Consider the following 13749-nt stretch of genomic DNA (forward strand, 5'->3'; position numbering starts at 1 on the left):
GCTTTTCAAAAGCTCCAGCACACCCTCTATCTTAATATCTATATGGTCAAGCATTTCAGTCCACTGTAGAGAACTATATCAGAATCAGGTTTATCAACTTGCACTCAGTGTCAGCATGACCAAAGAGCTGATTGTGGGCTTCAGGAAGGGTAAAGCAAGGGAACACAAACTAATCTTCAGGGGGATCAGAAGTAGAGAGAAGAGCAATTTCAAGTTCCTGGTTTTCAATATCTGAGGACCTAACCTAGACACAGTATATTGATGCCGCTATAAAGGCAGCAAGAGAGTAGCTATACTTCATTGAGTTTGAGGAGATTTGATTTGTCAACTAAAATACTCAATACAGCAATGCCTATCATTAAAGATCCCACCACCCAGGGCATGCCCTTTTCACACTGCTACTGTCGGGGAGGACGTACAGAAGCTTGAAGGAGCACACAACAATTCAGGACAGCTTCCTCCCCTCTGCCAGCTGATTTCTAAACTGGCATTGAACCCAGGAATACTACCTCACTACTTTTTTTTTTTTTTAAAATCTTGTTTTTTTTTTGCTTTAACTTAACTATTTAATACAAATATACTTCCAGTAATTCAGTTTCTCCCCCTCTATATTATCATGCATTTCATTGTACTGCTGCTGTAAAGTTCACAAATTTCACGACATATGCTGGTGATATAAAATCTGGTTCTGATCATTCACGTGTCATGAAAATTGTGTTTTTTGTGGCAGTACAGTGCAAAATTACAGTACTGTGCAAATGTCTTAGCTATATACATGTGCCCAAGACTTTTGAACAGTACTCTATAGAATGTCAGCAGTAAACGTAAACCAGAGATGGAAAATTGAGTGTTTGCACACAAGGTGAGAACAAGTGCTATAAAAATTATACAGCAGCCATAAGCAGCTCAGCTATGAATGAATCTTTGCGCAAGGTTTTCAGTTGATTACTTTAATAGCTCATTAGAAACTTTACATAGTCACAGCGTAGACCAATTGCCTATTTGTCACTAGGGCGCAATAGCAAGACATTTAAAAAGCCAAAAGCAGTACTTCACATCACTGAAAATTATAGAAGTCAACACACTAGTCCCTTAATGAACATTTATTTGCAAAAAGTGCTTGTACCTGACAGCATTACATTTAAACAATGCACATCAGCCCAGTGCTAAAGACATTCCAGCCTGGTCAGGCCTCCTGGCCTTTCCCTTTGAAAACAATCCTGTATGAAACATGATTAAATAGAAAATCTAGTTTTGTAAGCCCAGAATTTAAAAAGTTATTGTAACAAAATTCATGATAGGATGGGCTGAATTTGTCACAGAAAGCTATCCTTCCAGGAGTGCGGGGTGGGGGAGGGGGTGAGAACTGGATAAACCAAGGATCACAAACGATTTTACTGAAAGTTCACAAGGGTCTATTTTTTCCTCGAATTGCAACCAATGCATATTTTATTTTTTTTGGGGGGGGGGTGAATACTGACTTACTGACCACAGAAACCAGCTTTTTAAATTTTGAAACTGAAATTAAAAATTGTTATCCCATCAACTCCTCACTGGTAGAATGCCGGACCTGGTGGACAAGTGCAAACGCTAGTTTCAGGAGCAAATAATTTTGTTGCAAGATCGGTTTGAAAAGGCATGATAATTATTGGCAAAGTCAATCTGTCAGTTAAGTAAGATCGGTGGATAACTGAGAAAGTACAAATTCAGTAAACCCAGCAGAACCAGCCAGTAAACTAAGCCAAATTTTATTGTTTTCCCTTTTCCTGCAGCACTCAACCACGACAAAAATTTATGGTCCCATCATATTTGCAACAATGATTGTGCTACATCATGTACAGAACTGGATCTCATTTAATTGAACATATTTGGACATGCCAAAACATCTGTCAACAACCAATAGCTTTAGTCATTAAAATAAATAGAGCAATACCTATCTGAGTCACGAGCTGAAGTCAAGTCAAAAGAACATTACAATTTGTTGGTGTCTCCTTCCTAACCCCTCCAAGTGTACTTTAGAGGTTATAATACAAACACATCTGGGAATAAATTACACCACAATAAAATTCATTTTCAAAAATATTTTTCATGATAAATCACAATAAGCTTCAGTCTTCCTCCTTTGTCTAGATTGCTCCACTGGAAACCAAACTTTCAAGTTCCCTTTCTGATCTTATGCAATTGGCAAGGCAGGTAGTGACATAGTCACAAAATATAGCAGAGGCAGCCAGTGAAGTTAGCTTGAAGATTTGTTATCTCCCATTGTCACTTTGAGCTTCAGTAAGTTATTTATTTTCTGCACCCAAGGTACATAGCCATTTAAACACCCAGCTTTGAACAGTAAATTAGCCACTGGCACAACTGAACCTGTCCTAAAAAAGACAGATGCAACCAAACGATCTCTGCTCCAATTAAAGGGAATGAAGTGAAATTATCAAGATTGCATCAGGCTAGATCACTATCAAATTTAGTGTTTTTAGTGATGGAACAGGCATATTAGAATGTATTGCTACAAGAGCAGTTGCAAACTCAGTACAATACAACTTAATACATGCAAGTGAAGAGGACTAGTTTCTCCTTACGGTACTGTCAACTGCTACCTGGTTGTGTTTTAAACAGTTTTTGCAATTTTTTTTTTAAAACTCTGGTTACGTTTAATTGAAATGTGATTACTGAAGCTGATGTATAAAAAAACTATTGGTAACAACTTGGATACAAGGTTTTAAATGTGAACTTAAGTTTTTAAATAAGATAGGCTGCATTTCAGTGGCCAAATGCATTTAAAGTGTATAGAAGGAAAAAAGGGGAATAAACAAAAATATCAGGACCAGAGTAAAGGACAAGACCCAAATTCAGGATACAAAAGGGATCAGAGAAAGTGAGCAAGATTGGGCTAAAGTGCATATGCAATTCAGGAGCTAGTGTGCGGGGCACAAGGGTTGAGAAAGCAGCCAGAATCATATACAGGATCTGGGATTTTTAATTTCCAGTGCTTGGCTATGCTACAAGTGCAACAATCCATTGTATGGAACAGTGGAGACTCAGTGGGTGGATTGTTTAAAACAAAAACACACAAGCTTTCTTCAAGAGGATCAAGGTACAGTAGTCACCAGGTTAAAATCTATATTCTTGGGCATTACTTGATAAAAATACCACATAATTAAATAAGTGATAATGGGCACTTGAGGCAGAAATAGGCCTTTCAAATATTCCAATGAGAGCAGCCTAGTGTTTAATGAATACAGATTACATTGAAATATTTTGGGGATGGAGAAGAGCTTAGATGCAGAAAAGTCAGAAGTCAGTGATTTAGAGCAGGTCTCCTGTATGCTGTAGAATTGGAGCCACAATCCAAATAGCGGTATGCTTCCAAAGAGTTCTGTGATGGATGTCCCAAGTAAGAGCTTTTCACTGTGGTCCTAAGAAAGAAAAAAAGATAATATGGCATGAATGTCCTTGTCTGAACATTAAGAACAGTTTACATTGTTACAAGTAGTATTACTGGCAATATAGGCACTCCTGTCCTTGGATAGGACATCCTCATACCATCACACATTATGTTGTGTAATATCAAAATGGGGATAGATTTGAATAGACATAGCAGAACATTGCTCTGGGGTGCAAGCAAAATATTCTATACATATCCGAAGACCAGTGGCACAAGAGATTCCTGAACTTCACCCCCCAAAAAACAACAAAAAAAAACAATCAGGAATAGGCCACCAGACCAAAGAGGCCTATCCCACCTTTCAGTATGCTCATAGTTGATCATGCTAGCTTCTGCATTATTGATCAGCTCATATTTCTGTTCTGTGCAAGATGCCTATAGCCCTGAAATGTTTATTGTCATCCTAATTATACGCAATGATCTGCTTCCACTACCCAAGGGAAGAATATTCCAGATATTCACTGTTAGAGTGGATTTCTTTTTGGGTAGATGATTTGTTTACACTTAAATGACTTTGGCCACCAGACTTCTATTTTAACTGTTTGACAAAGGACTGTGGATTGAGTCTACCACAATGGGCTTCCTAAAAGGTGTAAATACCAGATGCTTCTGGTAGTTTGACCTGATACTGTAGTTTCAAAGGCAGTATCACCTATATATTATAAATACTAATTGTCTTCTATGTTAGCACAGGAAATGCCAAATAAACGTATCGTAGACTTAACTTACATTCCTAAAGGCTGTGGATACCAACCCAGACATGTTGGCGTCGGAAGGATGGTGTGTTATTTTGTATGTAGCTTCAATAGGAAGCATTGTCTATAACTTTTAAGTAGCGATTGCCTTTGTGTTTAGCATATAAATATCGAGCCCACATTGAGCTAACAGATCTTTCTGCGGAAAGCGTCTCCGTCCGTAAGATGCCTACTGTACCTTGTTGTGTCAAATAAAGAAGCTGCTTTGTATCTACCAGTGACTCTGTCTCTCCGGTAATTTCATCCACTTTACAACATTCACTGCCCTCTGACATGTCCCAATGCCTCAGTCTGCAGCCATGCATCCTGGCTCCTAACTCCACCGCTATTGGAAGCGTCCTAATATCTACCTTATCAAACACCCCTTAGGATCTTCTGTTTGAACAAGGTTCTTTTAAACCCCAAGGAATACAGACCCAAACTGTATAATGAGAACTCTCATCCCAGGAATTAACCTTATCATTCTCCTTTGGACTACCTCCAATGCTACTATTACTTTTGTAGGTGAGGGAAAAAAACTGTACACAAAACTGTGGTCACACCAACACCCTGTATAATTGGAACAAAACCTTCCTATTCTTAAATTCCAACCCTTTGGTAATAAAGGTCAATATGCCATCTGCTTCCTGAATTACTTATCGTGTATGAATCACTAGAAGCAGGCAAGTCCTAGAACATTTTGATCCCATTTGCCATCTAACTTCATTTGGATGATCTACTCAATGACCTCACACTTCCCTACATCAAACTCCAGTAGTCTGGTTTTCACCCAATCACTATCTGTATGCAGATTGAAAGTAAATCTCACTGACAATCAATACAGGTGCACTCAAGAATGTAACTCACTCTAGGTACAGAGGCAACAATGCACAGGATGGAAAAGTGCTTTAGAGGGCTGTAAACTCCGCCAGCTCCAACATGGAACCCAGCCTCCCCAGTATCAAGGCAAAATCTCAAGACGACAGCATCCATCATTAAGCACCGTAACCATCCAGGACATGCCCTCTTCTCAATACTACCATCAATGAAGTACAGGAGCCTGAAGACACACTCAACATTATAGGAACAGCTTCTTCCCCTCTGGCATCAGATTTTTGAATGGTCCATGAACAGTACTTCACTATTTTGTTCTTTTTTGAACGACTTATTTTTTTATACATCTTGTTGTAATTTAGCAATTATGTACTGAACTGCTGAAGCAGACAAATTTCATGGAGTCAGTGATTTGATGCAGATCTCTGCAGAATCATTATGCTCTCATCACATGCTCTCGTACAGATTTGTCTCAACATTTTATTCCCTCCTCCAGGTTATTAATGTTAATAGTAAACTTAGAGACTTGGTCATTGGGGCACTCCATTAGTTGCATCCCTCCAGCCTGAAAAGGAGGCATTTATTCCAGCTGCTTTCCATAAAAGCAAGTTTCCATTGCTACATTCAATTCTTAATGCACCAGCCTCACATCACCTTGTCAAATGCAGTTAAGGAATTCAAATACACTGTGTCTACAGCTTCCTATCAACCTTGTCACATTCTTAAAGAATGAGCACGTTTGACAAACGTGATTTATATCTCAAAAACCATGCTCACCAGGTTTAATTCTATTCAGCTTCCCCGAATGAAAAATAAAAACAGGAAATAATTTTCAGTCTGGCAGGATGCATAGAGTGGAAATGAAGGGAGTTTGTCTGATTGACTACAGTGACAAGTGGTGTTCAACAGGAGCATATGTTAGGACAATTTCTTTTTACATTGCACGTCAATGACTCGGGTGATGGAATTGATGACTTCACGGCCAAGTTTGTAGATGATACAAAGGTAGGCAGACAGGTAGATAGTTTAGAGGAAGCTAGAAAGCTACAGAAGGACTCAAGACAGATTAGGAGAATGGGCAAAGTGGCAGATGGAATACAGTGTCAGGAAATGTATTGTCATGCCCTTTGGCAAAAAGAATAAAAGTGTAGAACATTTTCAAAAGAGAGGAAATTCAAAAATCTGAGGTGCAAAGGGATTTAGGCATCTTCGTGCAGGATTCCCTAATGGTTGATGGCTCTGGGCCTGTACTCACTGGAATTCAGAAGAATGAGGGATGACCTCATTGAAACCTATCAAATGTGGAAAGGCCTCAATGGAGTGGACATGGAGAGGACATGGAGAGGACATTTCCTATGGTGGGGGAGGAAGACTGGAGGACATAGCCTCAGAATAGAGGGACATCCTTTTAGAACTGATGGGGAATTCCTTTAACCAGAGAGTGGTAAATCTGTAGAAGTCATTGCCACAGGTGGCTGTGGAGGCCAAGTCATTGGGTATATTTAAGGCAGTGGTTGATAGATTCTTGATTAGTCAGGGCATAAAGGGATACAGGGAGAAGGCAAGAGATTGTGACCGAGAGGTAAATTGGATCAGCCACAATGAAATGGCAGAACAAATTTAGAAACAAACATAGAAAACCTACAGCACAATACAGGCCCTTTAGCCCACAAAATTGTGCTGAACGTGTCCCTACCTTAAAAATTACAAGGCTTACCTGTAGCCCCCAATTTTTCTAAGCTCCATGTACCTATCCAGAAGTCTCTTAAAAGACCCTATCGTATCCACCTCCACCACCATTGCCGGCAGCCCATTCCATGCACTCACCACTCGAGTTTTAAAAAAAAAAACAACAACAACTTACCCCTGACATCTCCTTTGTACCTACTCCCAAGCACCTTAAACCTATGCCCTCTTGTGGCAGCCATTTCAGCCCTGGGAAAATGCCTCTGACTATCCACACGATCAATGCCTCTCATCATCTTATACACCTCCATCAGGTCACCTCTCATCCTCCATCGCTCCAAGGAGAAAAGGCAGAGTTCACTCAACCTATTCTCATAAGGCATGCTCCTCAATCCAAGAAACATTCTTATAAATCTCAACTGCACCCTTTCTATGGCTTCCACATCCTTCCTCTAGTAAGGCAACCAGAACTGAGCACAGTACTCCAAGTGGGGTCTGACCAGGGTCCTATATAGCTGCAACATTACCTCTCTGCTCCTAAATTCAATTCCACGATTGATGAAGGCCAATACACCATATGCCTTAACCACAGAATCGATCTGCTCAGCTGCTCTGAGTGTCCTGTGGACTCAGACCCCAAGATCCCTCTGATCTTCCACACTGCCAAGGGTCTTGCCATTAATACTATATTCTGCCATCATATTTGACCTACCAAAATGAACCACTTCACTTCTCAGCCCAGTTTTGCATCCTATCAATGTCCCGCTGTAAACTCTGACCACCCTCCACACTATCCACAACACCCCCAACATTTGTGTCATCAGCAAATTTACTAACCCATTCCTCCACTTCCTCATCCAGGTCATTTATAGAAATCACGAAGTGTAAGGGTCCCAGAACAGATCCCTGAGGCACACCACTGGTCACCGACCTCCACGCAGAATATGACCCATCTACAACCACTCTGCCTTCTGTGGGCAAGCCAGTTCTGGATCCACAAAGCAACGTCCCCTTGGATCCCATGCCTCCTTACTTTCTCAATAAGCCTTGCATGGGGTACCTTATCAAATGCCTTGCTGAAATCCATATACACTACATCTACTGCTCTTCCTTCATCAATATGAAGGAAGATTTGACAGGCCAAATGGCCTAATATTACTCTGATATCTTATGGTCTTAATTATGCCACATCAGCAACATAATGAGAAAACCATCTCTTCTGTTATTGTACTCTTACCCCAGCCACTCATCAATTTGCAGTTTATTTTATGAGCCAAATACACCATCAACACTATAGTGTCACTTTCAAGTTTTGTGTGATGCATAGAAAATTTGAAGCATTTCCCTCACAATAACAATCTTGCCATTTAATTGATTTCTTCTTTTTAAGTTCTTGTGTTTTCTTAACATTGGTAATTGGGGTTAGGATTAGCCCAAACTGCAGCACCTTGCCAACAAGGAATGTATAGTTCACCACTTCTGCCTCCTTTTGAAGGAGGAGCCACACTAGACATTTTCCAAATCTTATGGTACTCTCCTAGAATCAGATTTAATATCACAGGTATATGCTATGAAATTTAACTTTGTGGCAGCAATACATGAGAGAAAAAGAAAACAGAATTATAGTAAGCACATGTATTACATAGACCTTGGATCATTAGGATCTCTTCTGGGGGAGGCATGACCTTTTCAAAAGTGACAGGTTGCACCTGAACCCAAGGGGGACCAATATTCTCGTGGGGAGGTTTGTTAGAGTTGTGGGGGGGAGGGGGGGTGGGAACCTGAGTGATGGGACTCGGGAACTCAGGATAGGATGGATAGTTTAAAAAAGAGCAAAGACCATGAGGAAGGGCAGGCAGATGATAGGACAAAATTGCAGCCAGCAGGGCAAGTATCACTGCAATAATGATGCAGAATCAAAAAGGGTAGCATATACAGTACTCAAAGTGTTATATCTCAATGCACGGAGTACAAGAAAAAAGGTGGATGATCTTATTGCACTATTACACACCATCAGGTATGATGTGGCCATCAATGAACCGTGGCTGAAGAATGGTTGGAGTTAGGAGCTGAACATCCAAGGTTACATGCTGTATTGGAGGGATAGGAAAATGGACAGAAGGGATGGTGTGGCTTTGCTGGTAGAGAGTAGTATCAATCAGTAGAAAGATATGACATAGGATTGGAAGATGTTGAATCCTTGTGGGTTGAGTTAAGAAACTGCAAGGGTAAAAATACACTAATGGCAGTTATATACAGCCCTCCCAACAGCAGCTGGGATGTGGACCACAGATTACAACAGGAAATAGAAAAGGTGTGTCAAAAGTGCAATGTTATGACAGTCATGGAAGATTTCAACATGCAGGTCAATTGGGAAAATCAGGTTGGAAATGACTCACAAGAGAGTGGGTTTGATGAGTGCCTACAAGATAGCTTTTGAAGAGCAATTTGTCTATGAGCCTACTGGGGATCAGCTATACTGGATTGGGTGTTATGTAATGAACCAGAGATGATTACTGAGCTTAAGGTAAAAGAATTCTTTGGAGACAGTGGTCACAATATAGAGTTCAACTTAAAATTTGATAAGAAGAAAGTAAAGTCTCACATAGCAGTATTTCAAAGGAGTCATGGAAATTAGTGGTACGAGAGAGGAACTGGCCAAAGTAAATTGGAAGGAGATGGTGGCAGGGATATCAGCAGAGCAGCAATGGTTTAAGCTTCTAGGAAAAAGGAAGGAAGGAGCTGGATAGATGTATTCCAAAAACACTCAAAATGGCAAAATAGTACAACCGTGGCTGACAAGGGAAGTCAAAGCTAATGTAAAAGCAAGAGGGCATACAACACAAAAATTAGTGCCCAGAGAGGATTAGGAAGCTTTTAAAAACCTACAGAGTAATTAAAATCATTGAGGGAAAAGGTAAAATATTAAAGCAAACTAGCAAATAATATCAAAGTGGATAGTAAAAGCTTTTTCCACGTATGTTAAAAAAAAAATAAAGAGACAAGAGTGGATATAGGACTGCTAGAAAATGAGGGACAAGGAGATGGCAGATGAACTAAATGAGTATTTTGCATCAGACTTCACTGTGGGAAACACTAACAGTGTGCTAGATGTTGAAGGGTGTGAGGGAAGAAAACTGAGTGCAGTTGCTATTACAGGGGAGAAGGTGCTCACAAAGCGGAAAGACCCAAAGGGACACAAGCCTTGGGTCAGGTTGCCAGGTATGACGTTGTGGCCATCACTGAATTGTGGCTGAAGGATGGCTGTAGTTGGGAGCTGAATGTCCAAAGTTACACGTTATATCGGAGGGATAGGCAGAGGGGGTGGGTGTGGCTCTACTGGTTAAAAAAAAAAGGCATCAAATCAGTAAAAAGGTGTGACATAGGATTGTAAGATGTTGAGTCCTTGTGGGTTGAGTTAAGAAACTACAAGGGTAAAAGTACACTAATGGCAGTTACATACAGACCTCCCAACAGTGGCTGGGAGGTGGACTACAGCTTACAACAGGAAGTAGAAAAGGCACGTCAAAAAGACTATGTTATGATGGTCATGGGAGATTTTAACATGCAGGTCGATTGGGAAAATCAGGTTGGTATGGGATCTCAAGAGCGTGAGTTTGTTGAACGCTTAAGAGATGGCTTTTTAGAGCAGTTTGTCGTTGAGCCTAAGGGATCAGCTGTACTGCATTGGGTGAGGCTTTGGCAAGAACAGGCAGAGGCCAGGGTAGGTTCTGGTAAGTTTTTTGTCCAGATTGTTTAGAGTAGAGAGAGTGCCAGGCAGGGGGGGTGGAAAAAGAGGAGAGCGGTAGTGATAGGGGACTCTATAGTTAGAAGTACTAATAGGAGGTTCTGTGGTCATGACAGAGAATCCAGGATGGTTTGTTGCCTCCCGGATACCAGGGTCAAGAATGTCTCTGATCACTTGTATGACATTCTGAAGTGGGACGGTGATCAGCCAGATGTCATGGTGCACATTGGTACCAATGACATAGCAAGGAAAAGTGAGGAGGTCCTGGAGAGTGAGTATAGAGAGCTTGGGAGGAAGTTGAAGAGCAGGACCTCAAGGGTGGTAACCTCAGGATTGCTACCTGTGCTACGTGCCAGTGAGGGTAAGAATAGGATGCTCTGGAGAATGAACAAGTGGCTGAGGAACTGGTGTAGGGGGCAGGGTTTCAGATGTCAGGATCATTGGGAGCTCTTCTGGGGTAGGTGGGACCTGTACAAGAGAGACAGGTTACACTTGAACTACAAGGGGACCAATATCCTTTCAGGGAGGTTTGTTAGTGCTATTGGGGAGGCTTTAAACTAGATTTGCAGGGGGATGGGAACCAGAGTGCCAGAGCTGACAGCGGGGCTGGGGTGAAAATAAAATATGTTAAAAGTTCCAGCAAAGCCACAAATAGAAAGATTGTGAGTGGTGGTAAAAATCTTCTGCGGTGTATATATTTCAATACTAGGACTATTGCAGGGAAGGCAGACGAGTTGAGGGCGTGGATTGACACGTGGAATTATGACGTTATAGCAATTAGTGAAACTTGGCTACAGGAGGGGCAGAACTGGCAGCTTAATATTCCAGGGTTCCGATGTTTCAGATGTGATAGAGGCAGAGGAATGAAAGGTGGGGAGGTAGCATTGCTTGTTAGGGAAAATATTACAGCAGTGCTCAGACAGGACAGATTAGAGGGCTTGTCTACTGAGTCCTTATGGGTGCAGCTGAGAAACAGGAAAGGTATGGCCACATTAGTGGGGTTGTATTATAGACCACCCAATAGTCAGCGAGAATTGGAGGAGCAGATCTGCAGAGAGAGACAGCAGGGAACTGCAGGAAACAAAGTTGTGGTGGTAGTAGGGGATTTTAATTTTCCACATATTGATTGGGTCTCCCATACTGTTAGGGGTCTAGATGGTTTAGAGTTTGTAAAATGTGTTCAGGAAAGTTTTCTAAATCAATATATAGAGGGACCAACTAGAGGGGATGCAATATTGGATCTCTAGTTAGGAAACAAGCTAGGACAAGTGATGGAAGTGTGTGTAGGGGAGCACTTTGGTTCCAGTGATCATAACACTATTAGTTTCAATTTGATCATGGACAAGGATAGAGGTTCTGAACTGGAAGAAGGCCAAATTTGAAGAAATGAGAAAGGATCTAAAAAGCATGGATTGGGACAGGTTGTTCTCTGGCAAGGATGCAATTGGTAAGTGGGAAGCCTTCAAAGGAGAAATTTTGAGAGTGCAGAGCTTGTATGTTCCTGTCAGGATTAAAGGCAAAGTGAATAGGAATAAGGAACCTTGGCTCTCAAGGGATACTGCAACTCTGATAAAGAAGAGTTGTATGACATGTATAGGAAACAGGGAGTAAATAAGGTGCTTGAGGAGTATAAAAAGTGCAAGAAAATACTTAAAGAAATCAGGAGGGCTAAAAGACATGAGGTTGCCTTGGCAGTCAAAGTGAAGGATAATCCAAAGAGCTTTTACAGGTATATTAAGAGTAAAAGGATCGTAAGGGATAAAATTGGTCCTCTTGAAGATCAGAGTGGTCGGCTATGTGCGGAACCAAAAGAAATGGGGGAGATCTTAAATGGGGTTTTTCGCATCTGTATTTACTAAGGAAACTGGCATGAAGTCTATGGAATTAAGGGAAACAAGTAGTGAGATCATAGAAACTGTACAGATTGAAAAGGAGGGGGTGCTTGCTATCTTGAGGCAAATTAAAGTGGATAAATCCCCAGGACCTGACAGGGTATTCCCTCAGACCTTGAAGGAGACTAGTGTTGAAATTGTAGGGGCCCTGGCAGATATATTTAAAATGTTAGTGTCTACAGGTGAGGTGCCGGAGGATTGGAGAATGGCTCATATTGTTCCATTGTTTAAAAAAGGATCAAAAAGTAATCCGGGAAATTATAGGCCGGTAAGTTTGTCGTTGGTAGTGGGTAAGTTATTGGAGGGAGTACTAAGAGACAGAATCTACAAGCATTTGGATAGACGGACTTATTAGGGAGAGTCAACATGGCTTTGTGCGTGGTAGGTCATGCTTGACCAATCTACTGGAGCTTTTCAAGGAGGTTACCAGGAAAGTGGATGAAGGGAAGGCAGTGGATGTTGCCTACATGGACTTCAGTAAGGCCTTTGACAAGGTCCCACATGGGAGGTTAGTTAGGAAAATTCAGTCGCTAGGTATACATGGAGAGGTGGTAAATTGGATTAGACATTGGTAGTAGAGAATTGCTTCTCAAGAGTGGAGGCCTGTGACTAGTGGTGTGCCACAGGGATCAGTGCTGGGTCCATTGTTATTTGTCATCTATATCAATGATCTGGATGATAATGTGGTAAATTGGATCAGCAAATTTGCTGATGATACAAAAATTGAAGGTGTAGTGGACAGTGAGGAAGGTTTTCAAGGCTTGCAGAGGGACTTGGACCAGCTGGAAAAATGGGCTGAAAAATGGCAGATGGGAGTTTAAAACAGACAGGTGTGAGGTATTGCACTTTGGAAGGACAAACCAAGGTAGAACAGACAGGGTTAATGGTAAGGCACTGAAGAGTACAGTAAAACAGAGGGAATACAGATACAAAATTCCCTAAAAGTGGCATCACAGGTAGATAGGGTCATAAAGAGAGCTTTTGGTACATTGGCCTTTATTAATCGAAGTATTGAGAACAAGAGCTGGAATGTTATGATGAGGTTGTATGAGGCATTGGTGAGGCCAAATCTGGAGTATCGTGTTCAGTTTTGGTCACCAAATTACAGGAAGGATATTAATAAGGTTGAAAGAGTGCAGAGAAGGTTTACAAGGATGTTGCCAGGACTTGAGAAACTCAGTTAGAGAAAGGTTGAATAGGTTAGGACTTTATTCCCTGGAGCGTAGAAGAATGAGGGGAGATTTGATAGAGGTATATAAAATTATGATGGGTATGGATAGAGTGAATGCAAGCAGGCTTTTTCCACTGAGGCAAGGGGAGAAGAGAACCCAGAGGACATGGGTTAAGGGTGAGGGGGGGGGGGGGGGGGAGTTTAAAGGGAATATTAGGGGGGGGGGCTTCTTCACA

At 41.3% G+C, this 13749-nt stretch overlaps 1 protein-coding gene across 1 annotated transcript in view; it reads right to left on the reverse strand.

Moving 5' to 3' along the window:
• Positions 1-545: 545 nt before the first annotated feature.
• tmem106c (transmembrane protein 106C) overlaps positions 546-13749 on the reverse strand; it is a 69259-nt gene continuing 56055 nt past the window's right edge. The window contains exon 7 of the mRNA XM_072248831.1: positions 546-3419. Coding sequence (XP_072104932.1) covers positions 3302-3419 — 118 coding nt within the window. The 3' untranslated portion in view covers positions 546-3301. The remainder of the gene's footprint in view (positions 3420-13749) is intronic.

This window comes from Mobula birostris, chromosome X (assembly GCF_030028105.1).
Source record: "Mobula birostris isolate sMobBir1 chromosome X, sMobBir1.hap1, whole genome shotgun sequence".
NCBI classification, from domain to species: domain Eukaryota; kingdom Metazoa; phylum Chordata; class Chondrichthyes; order Myliobatiformes; family Myliobatidae; genus Mobula; species Mobula birostris.